The 24,293-nt window shown below is 45.3% G+C and overlaps 1 protein-coding gene across 2 annotated transcripts in view; it reads right to left on the reverse strand.

Moving 5' to 3' along the window:
- The window catches only part of DTHD1 (death domain containing 1), a 141,612-nt gene that overhangs the window by 32,085 nt on the left and 85,234 nt on the right, over positions 1-24,293 (reverse strand). For both annotated transcript variants that reach the window (XM_069744624.1, XM_069744625.1), the window contains exon 7: positions 14,045-14,334. In XM_069744624.1, coding sequence (XP_069600725.1) covers positions 14,045-14,334 — 290 coding nt within the window. The remainder of the gene's footprint in view (positions 1-14,044; positions 14,335-24,293) is intronic.

Below are 24,293 nucleotides of genomic sequence, written 5' to 3' on the forward strand. Positions count from 1 at the left end.
ATCGAACGAATGCAATCCAATCAAAAAATTCGGATTACATTCCTTCCAATTTAATCCTGGAGCACAGAGCACTGATGCTCATCTCCCATTCACAGCAGAGCAGGAGTCGAGTATCATTAGAATATCGCATCGGATGTGATATGCTAGTGGGAACCCGGCCTTGCTGGGAAGTGAAAATGCAAATGAATAAAATAAATGTATTTTAGGGAAGCTCTATTTTAAATTTGGAGTAGAGCTCTAACAATGAAATCTAAACTGGTTTAATAAATCCCAGTTGCTAGAAGGAGGGAGAATCATATTTGCATTGTTTTCTAGTTACAGCGAAGAAAGTTCCTATTGCCTAGGTAGTCAAAGTGGTTTCCAAAAAGGTTTGACAAGCTCCAAAGGTCTAAACAAATGAAAGGGAATTTGTCATCAGGTTTTTGTCATCCTATCTGAGAGCAGCATAATGTATGAAAAGAGACCCCAATTCTAGCGATGTGTCACTTACTGGGCTGCTTGCCGTCATTTTGATAAAATCAATATTTTATTTGCTGCAGAACTGCCAGTTCTCTGAATTTTGAGTTTTATTTAATTCCACCTCCACCACTGATTGGCAGCTTTACGCCCATTTAGAATGTACAGTATACAAAAAGCTGACAACCAGTGGTCGGGGTGCGATTATCTAAAGGTTAAAAATATGGAGGACTACATGGCAGCAGGTTTACTAGTCCTGTAGTGATAATCGCCTGGTGATAAAATCATGATTTTATTAAAACTACAATAAGAAGCCCAGTAAGTTATTTGAGGGGGTGGGAGTCATGTCGCTTTTCGAGAGTCTTTGTTCTACCAGTAACGTGAGAATTCCCTATAGTTCCAGTGACAGATGATGGACCCGAGTGGGGGCTGGTTTTGTGCTGGAAAATTGGGGTTTTTATTGGTGACCTTTTTGGCGTACATAATATTTTTCAATTGCTTCTATAATAAGGCTGGATCACATTCTTGTGTTCGACACTGAGCAGTTACATTAGGTTTTCGGTGTAAATCCTCCAAAAAATGCTAATCAGACAAAACCCCCAAGGGAACAACCCACCATATTGAGGCAGATAGAGACATTTTGGAGTCTGTTTGGTGTCTGCTCCGGTGGTCTCCATCTTTTTAGGTGTTCACTAGTGAAGAGCGAGTATGCGCGTTACTCATGTTTCTCCGAGCATGCTCAGGTTGTCTCCGAGTATTTGGGCATGCTCGGAGATTTAGTTTGTTGACGCAGCTGCATGATTTGCAGCTGTTAGACAGCTTGAATACTTGGGGGGGTTGCTTAACAAACAGGCAATCCCCACATGTATTTAAGCTGTCTATCAACCACAAATCATGCAGCTGTGTCGACATAAACTCTGAGCACGCCAAAATACTCGGAGACCACCTGAGCGTGCTCGGAGAAACCCGAGTAATGAGCATACTCGCTCATCACTAGTGATCACAGATCTGTGGTCACCCACATTTGTGCATTAAAAATGCGCCTAAAACGATGGGACACTGCCGCAACACAGACCTGTCCAAAGTGACTCCATCTGCATCGTAAGTGAGTAGTTCCATCAGGGTTTTGTCTTTATCATGGATTTGGAGAATTTAGATGGAAACCCCAACGTAAGCATGCAGCGCACAGCACAGGATAAATGTGAGCAGTCTTGTTTTGATTTTTGGGAGGAAGAACGAACAAATAGACAGAAGTACAAGAATAGTTCTTATTTTTATTTTTGCGCCGTTCACTGTGCGGTATAAGTGATAAGGCGGATTTATTCTTCAGGTCAGTGCGATTCCAGTGATACCAGATTTGTGTTGTTTTAGGCTTTGCTGCTATCACACCTTAAAAATGCTTGTTTATAAAAAGTAGGGTTTTTTTGTCGCCATATTCTGAGAACTGTAACTTTTCTATTTTTTGGCAAACAGAGATGTATGAGGACTTAGTTGCAGATTGTTTTGTTACCATTTTGGGGTACGTAATATTTTTTGATTGCTTTTTATTCAAATTTTTGAGACACAGGAGGAACAAAACCAGCAATTCAGTTATTGTGCTTACTTTTTATTTTTTTTGCGCTGTTCACCTTGCGGTAAAAGTGACAAGGCCAATTTCTTCATTGGGTCGTTAAGATTGCAGTGATACCAGATTTATATTGTTTTTTTATGATTTGCTATTATTACACGCCAAAAAACAATTTTTTACAAAAAATAATTTGTTTTTGCATTGTCATATTCTGAGAGCTATAACTATTTTTGTGAGTCAGTATATTGAAAAAGCAACATTTTTGGCTTTTTTTAAATTATTTTTTCACAACGTTCATCGTACGAAATAAATAACATGCCAGTTTTATAGAGTTGGTTGTTCCAGACACGTCTATACCAATTATGTGCACTTCTTTTTTTTTTCATCACAAGCGCAGTGTTTTGCATGGTGAAACGGCTTTTTGTGATTTGTGTTTTTCTTACTTTTTTACATGTTTTATTATACTTTTTTTTTTACTTTTTCACTTAGTCCCACTGTGGGACATGTATATTTTTTACTTTGATCACTTGTCTCATACACTGCAGTCATTGTGTACTCCAGTGCATGAGAGCAATCAGTAAGTCCAGTGAGACCATGCTTATAGCTAGATTTCACAGCTCACTGTTCCCTGGGGTCAACATATGACCACAGGGTACCATAGCAGCCATTGGAACCTGCGGTTCTCCTCGCAGGGGTCCGATGATTAGCAAGGAGGTCTTGACAGGGGGTCACAAGACCCCCTGGCAAATTAACAATGGTATTTAAGGGGTTAATTGGCCCCAATCAGCTCTAAAACTTGCTGGGCCGATATAGCAGGGTGTCAGCTGTCAAAAACAGCTGATGCAGCGCCCCGGAGACCTGGTCATTGCAGTAACGTTGCTCTGCCACTAAGGGCAGTGATGGTACGTCTGATGGCACTAAAGGAGTTCTTCTGACCAGGTATCACCAGCACACATTACACTTCACACTCCGGCCACTAGGGGGCGCAAAAGGTTTTATTTATTAGGCCACTCCTCACACTGGTAAAACTAGGGGTTGGATAGGAAGTTAGCCAGAAGCTGACTGGGTTTTGTCCAGGCAACATCCCGTGGCAGGGGGTGTTGTGGGGGAAGATTTAGGGGGGTCCCTGTCAGGCATGGGAACCTGGCAGGTACCTAGCGACTAGAACAGAACGTTACGGAACCGCGCCTGCACCACCCGCGGCGGCGGAGACACAAAGTGAAGGATATTGTTGACAGTGAGAAACGAGATCAAAGCACAAAGGAGAGCCAGTAGGAGTCGTGCCCAGAGAACGGCAACTTCCTACTGAGGCACGTAGCCGGTGCCCGGAACACCGAGGAAGTAACTGACTTTATGCCTTACTTCAAATACCGCAGGACAGTTAATTATAGGTTGGCTGTCTACCTTACATCACCTAAGCAAACATAGGAGGCAACGCGTGGAGAGGGGCATCTCTAGGGTCCCGGAAGAGCTCCAAGCCTTCCCGTCAAACGGGTGCGTCCTAGCCATAACAAACCTGGGGGATGGAGAATAGAAAGAACGAGAAAGAATGAGAAAGAACTGGAACGAACGAGAACAGAAGTTGTGAGGACTATCCCGAATGCTCAGCAGGGAAGCACTACAACACACAGGCACTAGTGGTAGGCCACGATTTCCACCTGTAAAGGGAACTCTGGATGTGCCTTCGGACCGGCCGGTCTCAGACAGGCCTGTTAACCGTGCTCTGGATTGAGGATCCTGAAGTCTTCAGTAAAGAGGTAAAGAGACTGCAACCTTGTGTCCTCGTTATTAACTGCACCTCACACCATCGCCATCTTCATTATCGGGAAGCCCTGGGGACATACTTCACCTGTAGGAAGGTAAACCATCTAGCTGCCATCACATCACCCCAGTGGACCCCAAGCAGCGTCGGTCTCCCTGGCCGAGTACCACAGGTGGCGTCACAAAGCCTTAGCTGACTTTCATCATCCCTTTTATTGGACGCCCCTTAGCAGGGTCACGGACCGGGTCCAGCCACCGTGACAACCCCAGAACTGAGACAGAGAGGGCCGGTACCGAGTAACCTGTGGCCCTGTGTCTGGGGGCGCTACACTGACACCCATGGAAATTGCCACCAGGCCCGCCGTTGCCTGCAATCTCATTTGCAGCTGTCTGACAGTAAACGTAGGTCAAGCCAGTCAAGAGTTTTGTTGGAGAGTTCAGCAAACAGAGTTCAAACATCACATGTGAACGTAAGGACAAGTTACAGGGTAAGCCAATTACAATGTTAGTGGCTCCTTCCTGGAACTTTACAATGGGTTCCCCAGACGACTACAAGTTATGGTAGTTGAAAAAAATCGATCCCTCCATCAGAGGTGGATGTATTATTGAGTAATTACTCAGGTGAAATCCAAGATGAATCTATAACGAGTAGTCTATCACCTAGAGGCCTTAATGAGGAACCACTTTTTTAGCGGCTTTTATAAGAAAACAAGATTATTGTTGTATCCCTGGCTTATACACTTTCTCATTTTGTTTTTATTTTTCAATTACGGTATTTCTTCTCTCTTTTTTTCACAGGTCTCAGTCGCAGCATCACTTTCTGCTGTCGCTTTTGTTTCACCATTAGCATGGATCATTTCCCTGCTTCTTTTTCTTTTTTGGTTGGCAATTCCTCCTCTGTACTGTCTCACAAAAAAAAGGCATGTCCTCATTTATTGAAATTTTTACACATCTTATTCTGTCAGCTATAATTCAACTTTATGGACTCACCCTTCTTGGAAATTGAAATGTTATATACAGTATGTGATTTCACTGAAATAATTTGTTTTACCCATTTTCAAAATTCTTATGAATATTTTCAAGTGTTATTTGTCTTGTTCAGGAATAGTCTCTTTATACTGAGAGTACTCCTCATAAAGCTTAATGGGAATCTGTCAGCCCAAAAATCATATATGAGATAAGGTCACCGGCATCACAGGCTTATCTACAGCATTCTGTAATGCTGTAGATAAGCCCCTGATGTAACCTGAAAGGTAAGAAAAACAGGTTATATTATACTCACCCTGGGGCGGTCCGGCTGCGGTCCGGGTCCGGCGCCTCCTATCTTCATACGATGGCGTCCTCTTGTTGTCTTCCTGCTGCGGCTGCAGCGCAGGCGTACTTTGTTTGCCCTGTGGAGGGCAGAGCAAAGTACTGCAGTGCGCAGGCGCTGGGAAAGGTCAGCGAGGCTGTCACGATCGCCGATACTTACCTGTCCGGCCGGCGCGCTCCCAACGTCCCTCCTCCTTCTGGTCGGCTCGGCTTCTCTGCTTCTTGGCGCATCTGCGGTCCGCGCATGCGCCGTAGGGCCTCTTCCGCCGCTCTGCCTGCTGGGAGGTTGTGACCCGGTGGCTCCGCCTCCAATATGGCGGCGCCCACCGGGTATTTCTGTTCGGCGCTTCCACAGGTAAGCGCCTGTGTATCTTCGCTGTAGCGTTCCTGCTAGCGCCAGCGTCGTATTTGGGCCCATCCTGAGGATACCTTTCTGGGTTCCGTTTCTCCGGTTTCTCCCTGTTCCTCCGGTTTTCCTCTGTTCCCTGTTCCTGCTGGTTCCTGGTTCTGCCTTATCCTAACATTAGTGTTTTTCCTTTTCAGCTCTCCGCCTCGTCTTCCTCTGCGTTCCTGCTCCGCTGCTTCTCCCAGTCGTCCCTTTGGCTCCGGCAGTTGCGGTTCCATCCTCCTTGGGCCTGCTCCTAACACTCCCTGTATAGGGGGTGCATCTATCAGGTTTGCTCGCCCTGGGGGGCTCTGGGACCGTGACCCAGAGGGTCCACTATTGGGTTCACTACGTCTCGTCATCTCACCCCCGTGTAGCGTTATAGTATACACAGGCCATGGATCCCGCTGGAGCCTCGGCTGCTCAGAAAGAGTTGCTCTTTCTTCGTGAAAATCAGTCCCGTATGATGGCTTTCATGAAGTCTATGGATTCCCGTTTGTCCTCACTGCAGTCTTCCGATCCCGGGAATGCGTCTTTGTTGCATAGTTTGCAGCAAGAACTGGCGCAGCAGCGCGACACACAAACGCAAATTTTGTCTTATATGGCTACGATAGATTCTCACCTTCTCTCTCTGCAGACCTCTGCATCTGCTCCCGCTCCGGTCCCCGCTTCTCACGCACCACCTCGTCTGGCCAAACCCCCATGTTATAATGGAGACCCTAAATTATGTCGGGGTTTCTTAAATCAGTGCCGTCTCCACTTTGAGCTCTTGCCCTTACAATATCCCACCGATCGGGCTAAGATAGCTTTCATAATTTCTCATCTTGAGGGGGATGCGTTGGCGTGGGTAAATCCTCTCTGGGAGCGTGACGACCATCTTATGTCTCACTTAGCCGATTTCTTTGAAACCTTCCGTCGAGTTTTCGACGAACCTGGTCGTCTGGCCTCTACTACCGAGTCTCTATTCAGCTTACAACAGGGGACTCTATCTGTGGGTCAGTACGCCATTCAGTTCCGCACGCTGTCGTCTGATCTTGGGTGGAATAATGAGGCCTTGGTAGGGGCATTTTGGCGGGGACTGTCCGGACGCATTAAGGATGAGTTGGCGGGTCGAGATACTCCTACTAATTTGGAGGATTTGATACCCCTGGCTACCCGTATAGACCTCCGATTTCAAGAGCGTGCGCGTGAGAGAAGGATTCCTCGTCCTTCCCTGCCATTACGAAGACCATCTAGTCCCAGACCCAGGGCATCTACTATTGTGCCAGCACCTGAGCCGATGCAAGTGGACCGGCTCAAGATGTCTGAGCAACGGCGCCAGGAGAGGCGCACCCAAGGCTTGTGTTTCTACTGTGGTAGTGCTTCCCATCTCCTCCGTGCTTGCCCTGATCGTCCGGAAAACTCCTCCGCCTAGGTCAGGTAAGAGAGGCCTCCCTAGGTACTTGTGATACCTCTCAACCCCTTACGCTTTCCGTCTTACTTCATGTCTCTGGTAAACGCTATTCTTTGCTAGCCTACATTGACTCGGGTGCTGCCGGGAATTTTATTAGACAAGAGGAGGTTGTTAGATTTTCTGTTCCCGTTAAGACCCTAGAAAGTCCTCTTTTTCTTGCTTCGGTGGATGGCAAACCCTTGCAGGAGACTGTAACCCAAGTCACTCAGGTAGTAGAGCTGCAAGTAGGGGTTTTACATAAGGAGAAAATTGTGTTTTACGTTTTAGCCAATATTTCTCATCCAGTCCTTTTAGGTTTACCCTGGTTACGGACCCACGAGCCCGCATTTGATTGGCATAATGGCAATATTCTTTGTTGGGGGGATTCCTGTCGGACTCGGTGTCTGTCGTCAGTACGTCCTGTGGGTGACTCTTCCTCTTCCATTGTTCTTTCTGGTCTGCCTTCTGTTTACTCTTCTTTTTCTGATGTTTTCAATAAGAAGGAAGTGGAGAGTCTTCCTCCACATCGGTCCTACGACTGTCCTATAGACCTGGTTCCTGGTACCATGCCTCCGTGAGGAAGAATCTACCCTCTCTCCCCTGCAGAGACTCAAGCCATGTCGGAGTACGTTCAGGAGAACCTTGCCAAAGGTTTCATTCGAAAATCCTCTTCGCCAGCTGGAGCCGGTTTCTTTTTCGTCAAGAAAAAAGACGGCTCTCTTCGTCCGTGTATTGATTATAGAGGTTTGAACAACATAATGGTGAAAAACAAATATCCATTGCCATTAATCTCTGAGCTCTTTGACCGTTTAAGAGGAGCATGAGTGTTCACTAAGCTGGATCTCCGTGGTGCATACAATCTGGTACGAATTCGTGCAGGAGACGAATGGAAGACCGCGTTTAACACTCGAGACGGCCATTATGAGTACTTGGTTATGCCTTTTGGACTCTGTAACGCTCCTGCTGTATTCCAAGAATTCGTAAATGACATCTTCAGAGATTGTCTGTATATTAGTGTCGTGGTTTATTTAGACGACATTCTCATCTTCTCTCCGAATCTCACCACTCATCGACGTGACGTCTGTCTGGTTTTACAACGTCTCCGTGAGAATCATCTTTTTGCCAAGATTGAAAAATGTGTCTTCGAACAATCAAGTGTACCTTTCCTGGGATATATCATTTCCGATGCCGGTCTGAAAATGGATCCAGCCAAAGTGTCTGCGGTTCTGGATTGGCCACGACCAGTAGGAGTTAAAGCCATTCAACGTTTCCTCGGCTTCGCCAATTACTATAGGCAATTCATCCCACATTTTTCTTCATTGACCAAGCCCATCTCGGCTCTTACTCGCAAAGGAGTTGATTCCAACAACTGGTCAGCAGAGTCGCAAAATGCATTTCTAACTTTGAAACAGAGATTTGCTGAAGCTCCGGTGCTTCATCGTCCTGATGTCAACAGACCCTTTGTTCTTGAAGTGGATGCATCTTCCTTGGGAGTTGGAGCAGTCCTCTTACAAAAGGCAGCCTCTGGACGTATCGTCACGTGTGGTTTCTTCTCCAAGTCATTTTCGTCTTCGGAACGAAACTACTCCATCGGAGACAAGGAACTGTTAGCCATTAAGTTGGCCTTAGAGGAGTGGCGTTATCTCCTCGAGGGGGCTGTCCACCCCTTCACTATATTTACGGACCATAAGAATCTAGCCTATGTGCAGTCGGCTCAAAGACTTAAAGGGACTCTGTCACCTGAATTTGGCGGGACTGGTTTTGGGTCATATGGGCGGAGTTTTTGGGTGTTTGATTCACCCTTTCCTTACCCGCTGGCTGCATGCTGGCTGCAATATTGGATGGAAGTTCATTCTCTGTCCTCCATAGTAAACGCTTGCGCAAAGCAATCTTGCCTTGTGCAGGCGTGTACTATGGATCGAGGAGTCCAGTTCACGGCTCGATTCTGGAGAGCTCTGTGTGGCTTAATGAAGGTAACTCTGGATTTCTCCTCCGCTTATCATCCTCAGTCTAATGGCCAAGTGGAGCGCGTCAATCAAATTCTCACATCCTATCTACGACATTTCTCCAATGCTCATCATAACGATTGGGTTTCCTTGCTTCCATGGGCGGAATTTGCCTATAACAATCATCCTAATGAATCTTCTTCTAAATCTCCTTTCTTTGTGGTCTTTGGGCAACACCCTGGCATTCCTTTTCCCATTTCCAGCACTTCAGGTGTACCGGCGGCTGATTCTCTGTCCCTGGAGTTCTCCAAGATTTGGCTAGAGACTAAGGAGTCACTTCTAAAGGCTACTGATCGTATGAAAAGGTTTGCAGATAAAAGATGACTGGATGCTCCTCCATATCTACCGGGGGATACGGTTTGGCTCTCCTCTCGGTACATTAGGCTAAAGATCCCTTCTCACAAATTAGGTCCTCGCTACATTGGTCCTTTCGAAATTTCTAGCCGAATCAATGAGGTGGCATATAAGTTAAAATTACCGGCTTCTTTGCGTGTGCCTAATGCCTTTCATGTCTCGCTTCTTAAACCTGCTGTATTTAATCGTTTTCACTCTTCGTCATCTTTTGTCCCATCCTTTTCCTCTTCCGACGATCAGTTCGAGGTGAGGGATATTTTAGCTCAAAAGACAATTAAAGGCCGAATGCTATTTCTTATTGACTGGAAGGGATTTGGTCCTGAAGAGAGATCTTGGGAACCTCGAGAGAACATCAATGCACCCCATATTTTGAAGAGGTTTCTTTCCAGCTCTAAAAGAAGGGGGAGTAAGAAAGGGGGTACTGTCACGATCGCCGATACTTACCTGTCCGGCCGGCGCGCTCCCAACGTCCCTCCTCCTTCTGGTCGGCTCGGCTTCTCTGCTTCTCGGCGCATCTGCGGTCCGCGCATGCGCCGTAGGGCCTCTTCCGCCGCTCTGCCTGCTGGGAGGTTGTGACCCGGTGGCTCCGCCTCATATATGGCGGCGCCCACCAGGTATTTCTGTTCGGCGCTTCCACAGGTAAGCGCCTGTGTATCTTCGCTGTAGCGTTCCTGCTAGCGCCAGCGTCGTATTTGGGCCCATCCTGAGGATACCTTTCTGGGTTCCGTTTCTCCGGTTTCTCCCTGTTCCTCCGGTTTTCCTCTGTTCCCTGTTCCTGCTGGTTCCTGGTTCTGCCTTATCCTAACATTAGTGTTTTTCCTTTTCAGCTCTCCGCCTCGTCTTCCTCTGCGTTCCTGCTCCGCTGCTTCTCCCAGTCGTCCCTTTGGCTCCGGCAGTTGCGGTTCCATCCTCCTTGGGCCTGCTCCTAATACTCCCTGTATAGGGGGTGCATCTATCAGGTTTGCTCGCCCTGGGGGGCTCTGGGACCGTGACCCAGGGGGTCCACTATTGGGTTCACTACGTCTCGTCATCTCACCCCCGTGTAGCGTTATAGAGGCCTGGCGCCTGCAGCGGGACCGCCCCTGAGTGAGTATAATAAAACCTGTTTTTCTGAACATCAAGGGCTTATCTACAGCATTGCAGAAGGCTGTACATAAGCCCTTGATGCCGGTGACCTTATCTCATATATGATTTTTGGGGTGAAAGATTCCCTTTCATCTGTTCTTTACTTCTCTGGCACATTTGTGTTGCTCTTGTTTACATCCCAGCTGTATAGATCAGCTGTCATATGCCCAGAAAGGTGCAGGCTCAGCACCGGAGCAAGCTCCCAACAGGTGGAGTCCGGCATCGGCGTACTATTATGCCCAATGATGGAAAGGGGTTAAAATAAGCTCTACAGGCAGATTCTCATGCAGATCAGTGTCCAGCCCATAGTCCTGAACAGCTCATTTTCATGTAACAAGAGCATGAATTTCTTTGGAATAAGGCTATGTTCACACTTGCGTACCGGGGCTTTGCGGACGGCTGTGCATTTCCTCCCTGAAGCTCCGCCCACTTCGGCACTTCTTCCATTTAGGTCTGCCTACTTTTGCATGCATACCTTTCTTTAACATTGGGTACGCAGGCCATGTGGATGTATGCGGATGCATCGTTTTGACGTACCCACTGACCACACGGAAACGCAACTTGTTGCATCAAAACGATGCATCCGCATACATCCACTTACATCTGCATACATCTGCATGTCCTGCATACCCAATTTTAAAGATAGGTGCGCAGGACGCATGCAGAAGTAGATGGACCTAAACGGAAGAAGTGCGGAAGTGGGCGGAGCTTCAGGGAGGAAGTACACAGCCATCCGCAAAGCCCCGGTGTGCAAGTGTGAGCGTAGACTAAGTAATAGGATTGCAGATATCAAGGTATCATTTTATTCCCTTTTCTAAGACTTGCATGCAGGGCCGTATTTAGAGTTTCTGCTGCCCTAGGCCCTTTAAGTGCTGCCTCCCCCATTGGTATGCATGACACAGTAGAGCAGTACATACACAGTAAGTAGTGTACACTGTCTCTGTCTGCAATGATCTCCCTCCTTGCTCCTGCCCGCGCGTTGCCTGCTGCACGGCTCTGTCTGTGACTCACCTCACAGTCCTCACCCCTTCCCTCACATACCTCAGCCTCGTTTCTGCCTATAGTGTCTGAGCCTGGAGGAGCCATGAAAACACAGTCGGCAGCCCTTAATGTTTGATCTTTGCTCCCGACAGATGGACCCAGGGAGTGAATGGTGGGGGTGGGGTATAATACACCCCCACTCACTCTATCTGGGTCCTGGGGGCAAATATTGCCAGTGCTGGTGTGTGTGCGTGGCTGTATCATATGTGTTTGTGTGTATGTGTGTGTCTGTGCGGAGCTGTGTGTGTGTGCAGAGCTGTATGTGTGTGAGGCTGTATGTATGTGTGTGTGTGCATGCGTGTGGGCAGCGGAGCTGTATGTGTGTGTGGAGCTGTGTGTGTGCAGAGCTGTGTGTGTGTGTGTGCGGGCAGCGGAGCTGTATGTGTGTGTGCGCGAAGCTGTGTGTGCGTGGAGCTGTATGTGTGTGTGTGGAGCTTTATGTGTGGCGGTGCTGTATGTGTGTGATCGGAGCTGTATGTGTGTCTGTGGGGTGCTGTGTGTGTGGGGCTGTATGTGTGTGTGTGGGCAGCGGAGCTGTATGTGTGTGCATGCGAGCAGAGCTGTATGTGTGTGTGGAGCTGTGTGTGCAGAGCTGTATGTGTGTGTGTGTGTGTTAGGGCAGCAGAGCTGTATGTGTGTGTGTGTGCACAGAACTGTGTGTGCGGAGCTGTGTGTGCGTGGAGCTGTATGTGTGTGCGCGGAGCTGTATGTGTGGCGGTGCTGTATGTGTGTGTATGTGTGCGTGGAGCTGTGTGTGGGGCTGTATGTGTGTGTGTGCGGGCAGTGGAGCTGCATGTGTGTGCATGCGAGCAGAGCTGTATGTGTGTGCAGAGCTGTGTGTGTGTGTGTGTGTGCGGGCAGCGGATCCGTATGTGTGTGTGCGCAGAGTTGTGTGTGCGGAGCTGTGTGTGTTCAGATCTGTGTGTGTGCGTGGAGCTGTATGTATGCGTGTGTCTGTGTGGTGCTGTTGGTGTGTGTGGAGCTGTGTGTGTGCAGAGCTGTATGTGTGTGTGGGGCTGTATGTGTGTGCGGAGCTGTGTCTGTGCAGAGCTGTATATGTGTGCGGAGCTGAATGTGTGTGCGGAGCTGTATATGTTTGTGTGCATGTGCGGAACTATGTGTGTAGCTGTATATGTGTGTGTGTGTGTAGCTGTATGTGTGTGTGTGTCCGGAGCTGTGTGTGTGTGCGGCGATGTATGTGTGTGTGTGCGGGGCTGTATGTATGTGTGCCGCGAATGGCAAAAATCGCTGATGTGAAAGTAGCCTAAGTCACTGCTGACAGTGTCTGCATTAGGGTTCACACTCGCAGGCGAGAAACGTGGATGAGCGTCGCACATCTATACCTGGCACTCAGGAGCGGAGCGTGTACTGCTATGCGGCCACAGGCTCTGATCTCAGTGCCGGGTATTGACGTGCGATACTCATCCGAGTTTCTTGCATGTATTAGCCCTTAGTCATACCAATGGGGGAGGCAGCACTAAAAGTGCCTAGTGCAGCACAAACTCTAAATACGGCCCTGCTTAAGATACTATCAAAATCTGGTTTAGGATCAGCAATACTGGGAAGATTGAGAAGCTTTGACTACATATGCCCAAGAGCGCTTTCTGTTGTGAATTCCGCTCTTGGGCTCCCTCCGGTGGTTGTAAGTGGCACTTTTGTGAGTTCTGCTCTTAGGCTCCCTCTTGTGGTTTCTAGTGGTATGGCTGCTCCTTGGAGTTAGCTGTCATCAGCTTCCTCCACTTATTGTCCGCTATTTAAGTCTGGCTCTTTCTTCAGCCTGTGCCACTTGTCAATGTTCCTGGCTGGATTCACATCTCTGCTTGGATTCTCCTGGTTTCCTGACCAGTTCTGCAAAGATAAGTTCTGGCTTTGCTCATTTCAGTCTACATGTTGTGGACTTATTGTTCTGTGCATTCTATATTTGTCCAGCTTGTCAGTATGGATTTTTTTCTGTTAGCTGGAAGCTCTGGGAAGCAAATTTACCCTCCACACCTTTAGTCAGGTGTGGAGATTCTGTAAACTCTGTGTGGATTGTTTTGTAGTTTTTATACTGACCGCACAGTATCCTTTCCTGTCCTATCTATCAAGCTAGACTGGCCTCCTATGCTAAAATCTGATTTCATCTCTGTGTATGTTATTTTCCCTTCCTCTCACCATCAATATTTGTGGGGGGCTATCTTTCCTTTGGGGATTTTCTCTGAGGCAAGATAGGTTTCCTGTTTCCATCTTTAGGGGAAGTTAGATCTTAGGCTGTGCCGAGGGGTCTAGGGAGCGTCAGGTACCCCCCACGGCTATTTTTAGTTGCGCTGCTAGGTTCAGGGTTTGCGGTCAGTACAGATACCACCTCCTTCAGAGCTTGTCTCATGTTGTTCCTAAACCACCAGATCATAACAGCTTTCAGTCTGTTGGGAAATGGTGGGAGCACATACAAAAAGAAAAGCCTTATCTTAAACCCCTATGGATCTGTTCTATCCTTTATAGATCATGTTAATGTTCTCTTACTCTTACTCATATATGTTTTAATACACTTTTACAAGAATAACTTATTCACAAAAAATATTACATTACAATTTTGGGTATTGGAACATTGTAGAAATTAGCTTTACCTGATGCTGCTATGTTTCCACAAAATGTAAAGTGAATTTGGTCTCCCTCTTGAAGGATAATTGCTTCAGAGGGTTCAGGTGGACCAGTGTATCCAGCCTCCATTAGAGCATTGATTTCCCAGTTTAACTCCTTGGATGGAACCAGTTCAGCAATAACTTTGTTAAAGTTGTTATTCTTTCTGTACAACACAACATTGACCATGGAGCTATAGATGGCATATTCCAGGCTTTGAATAAATTTAATCAAGTGAGTGTTGTCCATAGCTGAAGAAAGACGAACTACAATAAATCTGTAAAATGAGATGTTGAAAGGTTATAGAAATGTGTTTCATTAATAATAGGACAGTCATGATTCTTCCTCTAAGTGGGTGACTGTTTTGCTACCGTATGGAATCTGGGTCATGCTGAATTGTTTGTGTTTAATTTTGTGTTAAAAAATTCTTTGTGCTAGAAAAACTCCAGAAAAATTCTTTGTTTGCTAAATTAGAAAAGTGTACTTCGTCTGTTAAAGAAATATCATTCATAGGGTTCATTGTATCTGCTGAAGAGTTTAAGATAGATCCTGGGAAGGTGCAGACAATAATGATTGTGTACAACCTCATGACCATAAAGCACTACAAAAGTTATGATTTTTTTGCAAATCGCTAAACCTCTTACTGAACTCACATGTAAGGGAGCGGATATTAACCCCTTAGTGACAGAGCCAATTTGGTACTTAATGACCGAGCCAATTTTTACAATTCTGACCACTGTCACTTTATGAGGTTATAACTCTGGAACGCTTTAACGGATCCCGCTGATTCTGAGATTGTTTTTTCGTGACATATTGTACTTCATGTTAGTGGTAATATTTCTTCGATATTACTTGCGATTATTTATGAAAAATCGGAAATATGGCAAAAAAATTTAAAATTTTGCAATGTTCAAACTTTGTATTTTTATGCCATTAAATCAGAGAGATATGTCATGAAAAATAGTTAATAAATAACATTTCCCACATGTCTACTTTACATCAGCACAATTTTGGAAACAAAATTTTTTTTTGTTAGGGAGTTATAAGGGTTAAAAGTTGACCAGCAATTTCTCATTTTTACAACACCATTTTTTTTAGGGACCACATCACATTTGAAGTCATTTTGAGGGGTCTAGATGATAGAAAATAATGAAGTGTGACACCATTCTAAAAACTACACCCCTCAAGGTTCTCAAAACCACATTCAAGAAGTTTATTAACCCTTTACGTGCTTCACAGGAACTGAAACAATGTGGAAGGAAAAAATGAACATTTAACTTTTTTTTGCAAACATCTTAATTCAGAACCATTTTTTTTATTTTCACATGTGTAAAAACAGACATGTAACCATAAATTTTGTTATGCAATTTCTCCTCAATACGCCAATACCCCATATGTGGGGGTAAAGCACTGTTTGGGCGCACCGCAGAGCTTGGAATTGAAGGAGCGCTGTTTGACTTTTTCAATGTAGAATTGTCTGGAATTGAGATCGGACGCCATGTTGCGTTTGCAGAGCCCCTGGTGTGCCTAAACAGTGGAAACCCCCCACAAATGACACCATTTTGGAAACTAGACCCCTTAAGGAACTTACCTACATGTGTGGTGAGCACTTTGAACCCCCATGTGCTTCACAGAAGTTTATAACGTAAAGCCGTGAAAATAAAAAAATCGCATTTTTTCTACAAAAATGATATTTTTGCCCCCAAATTTTTATTTTCACAAGGGTAACAGGAGAAATTAGACCATAAAAGTTGTAGAGCAATTTCTCCCGAGTACGTTGATACCCAATATGTGGGTGTAAACCACTGTTTGGGCGCACCGCAGAGCTTGGAAGAGAAGGAGTGCCGTTTTACTTTTTCAATGTAAAATTGGCTGGAATTGAGATCGGACGCTATGTCGCGTTTGGAGAGCCCCTGATGTGCCTAAATAGTGGAAACCCCCCACAAGTGACCCCATTTTGGAAACTAGACCCCCCATGGAACTTATCTAGATGTGTGGTGAGAACTTTGAATGCCCAAGTGCTTCATAGAAGTTTAGAATGCAGAGTCGTGAAAATAAAAAATATTTTTTTCCACAAAAAAGATTTTGTAGCCCCCAAGTTTTTATTTTCACAAGGGTAACAGGAGAAATTGGACCACTAAGGTTGTTGTGCAATTTGTCCCGAGTATGCTGGTACCCCATATGTGGGGGTAAACCACTGTTTGGGCGCATGGCAGAGCTCAGAAGGACGGAGTGCCGTTTTGGAATGCAGACTTAGATAGAATGGCCTGTGGGCATTATGTTGCATTTGCAGAGCCCCTGATGTACCTAAACAGTAGTAACCCCCCACAAGTGACCCTGTTTTGGAAACTAGACCCCCCAAGGAACTTATATAGATGTGTGGTGAGAACTTTGAATGCCCAAGTGCTTCACAGAAGTTTATAATGCAGAGTCATAAAAATAAAAAATATTTTTTTTTTCCACAAAAAAGATTTTGTAGCCCCCAAGTTTTTATTTTCACAAGGGTAACAGGAGAAATTGGACCCCAGAAGTTGTTGTCCAATTTATCCCGAGTACGCTGATGCCCCATATGTAGGGGTAACCAACTGTTTGGGCGCACGGCAGAGCTCAGAAGGGAGGGAGCACCATTTGACCTTTTGAGCGCAAAATTGGCTGTCGTGTTTGGAGACCCCTGATGTACCTAAACAGTGGAAACCCCCCAATTCTAGCTCCAACCCTAACCGCAACACACCAATAACCCTAATCCCAACCCGATCCATAATCCTAATCACTAACCCTAATGATAATCACAACCCTTACCCCAAAACAACCCTAATGTCAACCCTAACCATAACCCTAATCAAAACCCTAAATCCAACACACGCCTAATCCTAATCTCAACCCTAACCTCAAACCTAACCCTAATCCCAATACACCCCTAATCACAACCCTAACCTTAACCCTAATCCCAAACCTAACCCTAATCCCAAGCGTAACCCTAATGCCAACCCTACCCCTAATCCAAACCCTAACCCTAACTTTAGCCCCAACCCTAGTCCTAACTTTAGCCCCAACCCTAACCCTAGCCCTAAGGCTACTTTCACACTTGCGTCGTTTGGCATCCGTCGCAATCCGTCGTTTTGGACAAGAAACGGATCCTGCAAATGTACCCGCAGGATGCGTTTTTTGCCCATAGACTTGTATTGCCGACGGATCGTGACGGATGGCCACACGTCGCGTCCGTCGTGCACTGGATCAGTGTTTTGGCGGACCGTCAGCACAAAAAAACGTTCAATGTAACGTTTTTTTGTACGTCGCATCCGCCATTCCTGACCGCGCATGCGTGGCCGTAACTCCGCCCCCTCCTCCCCAGGACATAGATTGGGCAGCGGATGCGTTGAAAAACTACATCCGCTGCCCACGTTGTGCACAATTTTCACAACGTGCGTCGGTATGTCGGGCCGATGCATTGCGACGGCCCCGTACTGACGTGAGTGTGAAAGAAGCCTAACCCTAAATTTTGCGCCAACCCTTACCCTAAATTTAGCCCCAACCCTAACCCTAAATTTAGCCCTAACCCTAACCCTGGCCCTAACCCTAGCCCTAGCCCTAACCCTAGCTCTAGCCCGAACCCTAACCCTAGCCCTAACCCTAACCCTAACCCCAACCCTAATTTTAGCCCCAACTGCTCTTCTCCTGCCGGCATGCGCCCGCCATTTTCTTTTCCCCGGCGGCCAGGAGGAGCAGCAGAAGGACCCAGGGACACCAGTGAGTATGATAGGGTCCCCGAATCCCCATATTTCTCTGTCCTCTGATGTGCGATCACATCAGAGAACAGAGAATTACACTTTGCCTTTTTTTTTTTTTTGCGGTCGCCGGTAAACAGTTAATTACCGGCGATCGCAAAACAGGGGTCGGTAAAACCGACCACGATCATGCTCATTGCGCATGCGCATGCGCCCGCCATTTTGAAGATGGCGGCGCTCATCGGGAGCTACGAGGAGCACCGGGGGAGACAGGTGAGAATCGGGGGGCGATCGGGGGCCCCTTTTCTCTGTCTTCTGATGTGCGATCACATCGGAGGACAGAGAAATTAAAAAGAAATCGCGTTTTTTTTTTTGCAATCGCCGGTAAATGGTTAATTACCAGCGATCGCAAATGCGGGGTCGGTACAAAACCCCCCGAATCATGTTCTCTTGGGTCTTGGCTACCCCCAGCAGCCGAGACCCCGGAGAAAATCCGACTCTGGGGGGCGCTATTTACTTTTTCCACAGCGCTGTTAATTAACGGCGCTGTGGTTTAAGTGCCCTTAGCGGCCGCCGTTAAAAGGCGTATCGGCGGTTGCTAAGGGGTTAAGGCTATGTGCACACGTTGCAGATTTTTCTGCGGATCCGCAGTGGATCTGCAGCTGCAGGTCCACAGCAGTTTTCCATGTGTTTACAGTAGAATGTAAACCTATGGAAAACGCAATCCGCAGTGCCCATGCTGTGGAAAAAAAATGCTCGGAAACACTGCGGGTTACATTCCGCAGCATGTCAATTCTTTGTACGGATTCTGCAGCGGTTTACACCTGCTCCATAATAGGAATCTGCAGGTGTAAAACCGCAGGTGGAATCCGCATAAAATTCACATAAAAACCGTGGTAAATCCGCAGGTAAAATGTAGTGCCTTTTACCTGTGGATTTCTCAAAATCCGCAGAACTCCTTTCTACGTGTGCACATACCCTTAGGATTGGTTGTCGGGTGCCATTGGGGCTTTTAAGAGTGCCTCTTGTCTGCTCCAGTTTTGATTCAACCCGATCTCCAGAAACTGTTCATCATAGAGGTGAATGCCTCAGGGGTTGGGGTAGGGGCTGTTTTGTCTTAAGTACCAAAACTCTGACTATCTTACGGTCACATGCATTTTTTTCTACCGAATTTTCATCTGCTGAGAGAAAATATGATGTTGGAAATTGGGATTTGTAATTGCTGTTAAGTTATCTTTTGAAGAAAGAAGGCATTTTTTGGGAGCGAGCTATTCATCAGTTCATCGTTTGTGATCAAAAAAATGTAGCCTACATTGAATCTGCTAAAAATTTAAACCAAAGACAGACCAAGTGGTCTTTTTTTTTCTAAATTAAATTTTTCCATCATGTTCAGGCCGGGGTCTAAGAATGCTAGGGCCGACGCTTTGTCACGCAGCTTTGATTCAGCTTCTACTCCAGAATATCCATCCTCCATTCTTCCTCAGGGTTTAGTAATTTTTATAGTATCCTCAGAATTGGAGGCTGAGATTCCCAAAGTCCAGTCGTTAGCATCTTCTGCTACTCATGGGTCTAAATTATTTGTGCCAGTGTGTATAAGATTACGTCTGTTGCAAGAGTCTCATGACACTGTCTTGAGTGGTCACCCCAATGTCGCTGCTACAAAAAAGCTATATGTAGGCTCTTTTCGTGACCATCTATGCTTAACGATATTAAAAGTTTCGTATCCACTTCTGAAGTTTGCGCACATGTTAAAGTTTGTCATAAGTGGCCGGCCAGGGAATTGGCTACATTTCCTATTCCAGAAAGACAGTGGACTCAATTGTCCATGAATTTAATTACTGATTTGCCTTTGTTTAGTGGGAAAACTGTTATTTGGGTGATTGTTGACCGATTAAGTAAACAAACACCTTTTGTTCCATTATCGGGGGTTACCTAATGTGGAGACGCTTTGCAGGTTATTTATCAAGCATGTGGTGAGATTGCATGGCATGCCTTTGAATATTGCCATAGAATGTAAGTCTGCAAGGACAGGGTCCTCTTCCCTCTGTACCAGTCTGTCACTGTAAACCTGCTTACTGTAATCGATATCTATAACCCTGTATGTAACCCCTTTCTCATGTACAGCACCATGGAATTAATGGTGCTATATAAATTAATAATAATAATAATATTGTATCCAATAGGGGAATGCAGATTGTCTTCAAATTCTGGAGAGTTTTGTAAGAAATTTGGAATTGACTTGTCATTTTCCTCTGCTTATTATCCTGAAACCAATGGCAAGACTAGAGGACAAATCAGTTGCTGGAACAAATTTTAAGGTGTTTTACTGCGGCTCAGCAGAAGGACTGGTCCTCATTTTTACCTCTTGCTGAGATCGTCTTTAACAGTCTGGTTAACCAGTATACTGGAACCTCAACTTTTTTGTAATTATGAGTGATTGCCCGCACCTCGGGCGTGCGCGGTGATTATGAAACATGCAATGGGGTGTACCCACGCACCAGACTGGCGTATGTGCAGACTAATAGCAAACATAAATACCTAAAAAAAGAATATGTGAGAGGGCACCACTGAAATAACGTCTATGATAGATGCTAGGTGCTACATATGCGCCAATAAATACTTGTACAAAAAAAGAGAGAAAAGAAGCGCAATAAATGTGCACACTCAGCTGTTATTTAGAAAATGTGAACAATGCTTTATTGAGGCGGAAAAACACAGTGCCTATACATATAAAAACATTTAAAACAGCATGTAAAAACATACCCAAACATATCACTACCGTACCCTCTGGATAAAGGAGTACGGTCAAAAAGCAGACCCCATAGGGAGAAATAATCCCTCAAGACTAGATGGTGAGTATATAGAAAAGATTTTTTAATAAATGGTGCACACAAAATGCTGCAGGGCATGAAAATCAAGGCTTCCCAATGGTAAAAAATATAATGAAATAAAGCGCTGTCACAGCTGGTGTCGGATTCACTAGATGGAAGCTAAGTTGACTCAGTGAGTAAAGCAAGAGCTATACAAAGCTGTGACACTGCTGGGAATTGCCCCGCCACAATGCCTACAGCATATCGTGTGCACAATGCTAGCAGCACAATAACAAAATAACAAAATGACAGCGTAAATAATAATGCTCACTAGTCTGAATGGGGCCCACTGGCTCCCAAGACTAAATGGTGAGTGTATGAGGAGAAAAAAAAAAAAACGTTGTAATAGACAGTACACACAAAATGCTGCAAGGCATAAGGATCAGGGCTTTCCAATAGAGAAAATATAATAAATCTAGCTGAAGAGCCCGGCGTTGCCTGGGCATAGTAAATATCTGTGGTTAGTTATAGCACGTCACTTCTCTTATTTTCCCATCACGCCTCTCATTTTCCCAATCACATCTTTAATTTTCCCCCTCACATCTCTCATTTTCTCCCTCACACCTCTCATTTTCTCCCTCACTCCTCTCATTCCCCCCTAACACGTCATTTCCACCTCACATCTGTCATTTTCCGATCACTACACTATTTTCCCTCACTCCTCTCATTTTGCAGTCACACCTTTTCATTTTCACCTCACACCTCTCATTTTCACCTCAGTATATACATGTTTGTCATCTCCCTTATATATAGTATACACCTGTATGTCATCTCCTGTATATAGTATATACCTGTATGTCATCTCCACTGTATATACCTGCTGTGTGTCATCTCCCCTGTATATAGTATATACCTGTATGTCATCTCCTCCTATTTATAGTATATACCTGTATGTCATCTCCTCCTATATATAGTATATACCTGTATGTCATCTCCTTCTATATATAGTATATACCTGTATGTCATCTCCTCCTGTATATAGTATATACCTGTGTGTCATCTCCCCTGCATATAGTATATATCTGTGTGTCATCTCCTCCTGTATATAGTATATACCTGTATGTCATCTTCTATATATAGCATATACCTGTATGTCATCTCCTTCTGTATATAGTATATACCTGTAGGTAATCTGCTCCTGTATATAGTATATACCTGTGTGTCATCTCCTCCTGTATATAGTATATACCTGTATGTCATCTCCTCCTGTATATAGTATGTACCTGTATGTCATCTCCTCCTCTATATAGTATATACCTGTGTGTCATCTCTCCTGTATATAGTATATATCTGTGTGTCATCTCCCCTGTATATAGTATATACCTGTGTGATCTCCTGTATTAGACCTCGTTAACACGTTATTTGCTCAGTATTTTTACCTCAGTATTTGTAAGATAAATTGGCAGCCTGATAAATCCCCAGCCAACAGGAAGCCCTCCCCCTGGCAGTATATATTAGCTCACACATACACATAATAGACAGGTCATGTGACTGACAGCTGCCGTATTTCCTATATGGTACATTTGTTGCTCTTGTAGTTTGTCTGCTTATTAATCAGATTTTTATTTTTGAAGGCTAATACCAGACTTGTGTGTGTTTTAGGGCGAGTTTCGTTTGTCAAGTTGTGTGTGTTGAGTTGTGTGTGGCGACATGCATGTAGCGACTTTTGTGAGCTGAGTTTTGTGTGGCAACATGCGTGTAGCAACTTTTTGTGTGTCGAGTTGCATGTGACAGGTTAGTGTAGCAAGTTGTGTGCAGCAAGTTTTGCGCATGGCGAGTTTTGCGCGTGGTGAGTTTTATATCTGGTGCCTTTTGAGTATGTGCAAGTTTTGTGTGAGGCAACTTTTGCATGTGTTGCAAATTTTGTGCATGTGGCAATTTTTCCGCGTGTGCAAGTTTTGCGTGTGGTGAGTTTTCCATGAGGTGAGTTTTGCACTTGTGGCGAGTTTTGCGTGAGCCTAGTTTTTGCATGTGGCGAGTTTTGCGCGTGGCGAGTTTTGAGCGGCGATTTTTGTGTTTCGACTTTTATGTGGCGAGGTTGGTGTATGTGTGGTGAAATGTGTGTTGAGGGTGGTCTATGTGTTCAAGCACGTGGTAGTGTGTGGCGCATTTTGTGTGTGTGTTCATATCCCCGTGTGTGGTGAGTATCCCATGTCGGGGCCCCACCTTAGCAACTGATCGGTATATACTCTTTTGCGCCATCGCTCTCATTCTTTAAGTCCCCCTTGTTCACATCTGGCAGCTGTCAATTTGCCTCCAACACTTTTCCTTTCACTTTTCCCCATTATGTAGATAGGGGAAAAATAGTTTGGTGAATTGGAAAGCGCGGGGTTAAAATTTCACCTCACAACGTAGCCTATGATGCTCTCAGGGTCCAGACGTGTGACTGTGCAAAATTTTGTTTCTGTAGCTGCGACGCCTCCAACACTTTTCCTTTCACTTTTTTCCCCATTATGTAGATAGGAGCAAAATTGTTTGGTGAATTGGAAAGCGCGGGGTTAAAATTTCACCTCACAACGTAGCCTATGACGCTCTCAGGGTCCAGACGTGTGACTGTGCAAAATTTTGTTTCTGTAGCTGCGACGCCTCCAACACTTTTCCTTTCACTTTTTTCCCCATTATGTAGATAGGGGCAAAATTGTTTGGTGAATTGGAAAGCGCGGGGTTAAAATTTCACCTCACAACGTAGCCTATGACGCTCTCAGGGTCCATTTCAAAAACCTGACCTGCACATCCAAACATAGACTGAGTGTGAACAGGTGCTGAACCCAGAGTCGCCAACTCGTATATAGTTAAATAAATAGGGCAGCACACTGCAGCGCCAAAACATGCAAACTTGAAAAAACGAAATTTGAACTGCATTACTGCACTAGAAATATGAAAAATGAGAGCTTTTAGCGCACAAAAATGGCCAATTTTATGTGTACCTCGTAGCCACGTTAAGGCATCTCTCTTATACGAGGTCCTACGTTTGACCTACCTCACTGAGAATAAACGTCTCCATCTGAATGGGTACATGTAAAAACCTCTTCTTGGACTCAAATTCTCTCTCTATGTGGAGGGGTATTGGACCTACTATAATTAAAACACCTGAAGCTAGGAGGCGTCCTACGTTTGACCTACCTCACTGAGAATAAACGTCTCCATCTGAATGGGTACATGTAAAAACCTCTTCTTGGACTCAAATTCTCTCTCTATGTGGAGGGGTATTGGACCTACTATAATTAAAACACCTGAAGCTAGGAGGCGGGGAGTGCACGATCAGAAGGCTAGAGAATACATTTCAAAAACCTGACCTGCACATCCAAACATAGACTGAGTGTGAACAGGTGCTGAACCTAGAGTCGCCAACTCGTATATAGTTAAATAAATAGGGCAGCACACTGCAGCGCCAAAACATGCAAACTTGAAAAAATGAAATTTGAACTGCATTACTGCACTAGAAATATGAAAAATGAGAGCTTTTAGCGCACAAAAATGGCCAATTTTATGTGTACCTCGTAGCCACGTTAAGGCATCTCTCTTATACGAGGTCCTACGTTTGACCTACCTCACTGAGAATAAACGTCTCCATCTGAATGGGTACATGTAAAAACCTCTTCTTGGACTCAAATTCTCTCTCTATGTGGAGGGGTATTGGA

The sequence above is a fragment of the Ranitomeya imitator genome, chromosome 1 (assembly GCF_032444005.1).
Source record: "Ranitomeya imitator isolate aRanImi1 chromosome 1, aRanImi1.pri, whole genome shotgun sequence".
Taxonomy (NCBI): Eukaryota; Metazoa; Chordata; class Amphibia; order Anura; family Dendrobatidae; genus Ranitomeya; species Ranitomeya imitator.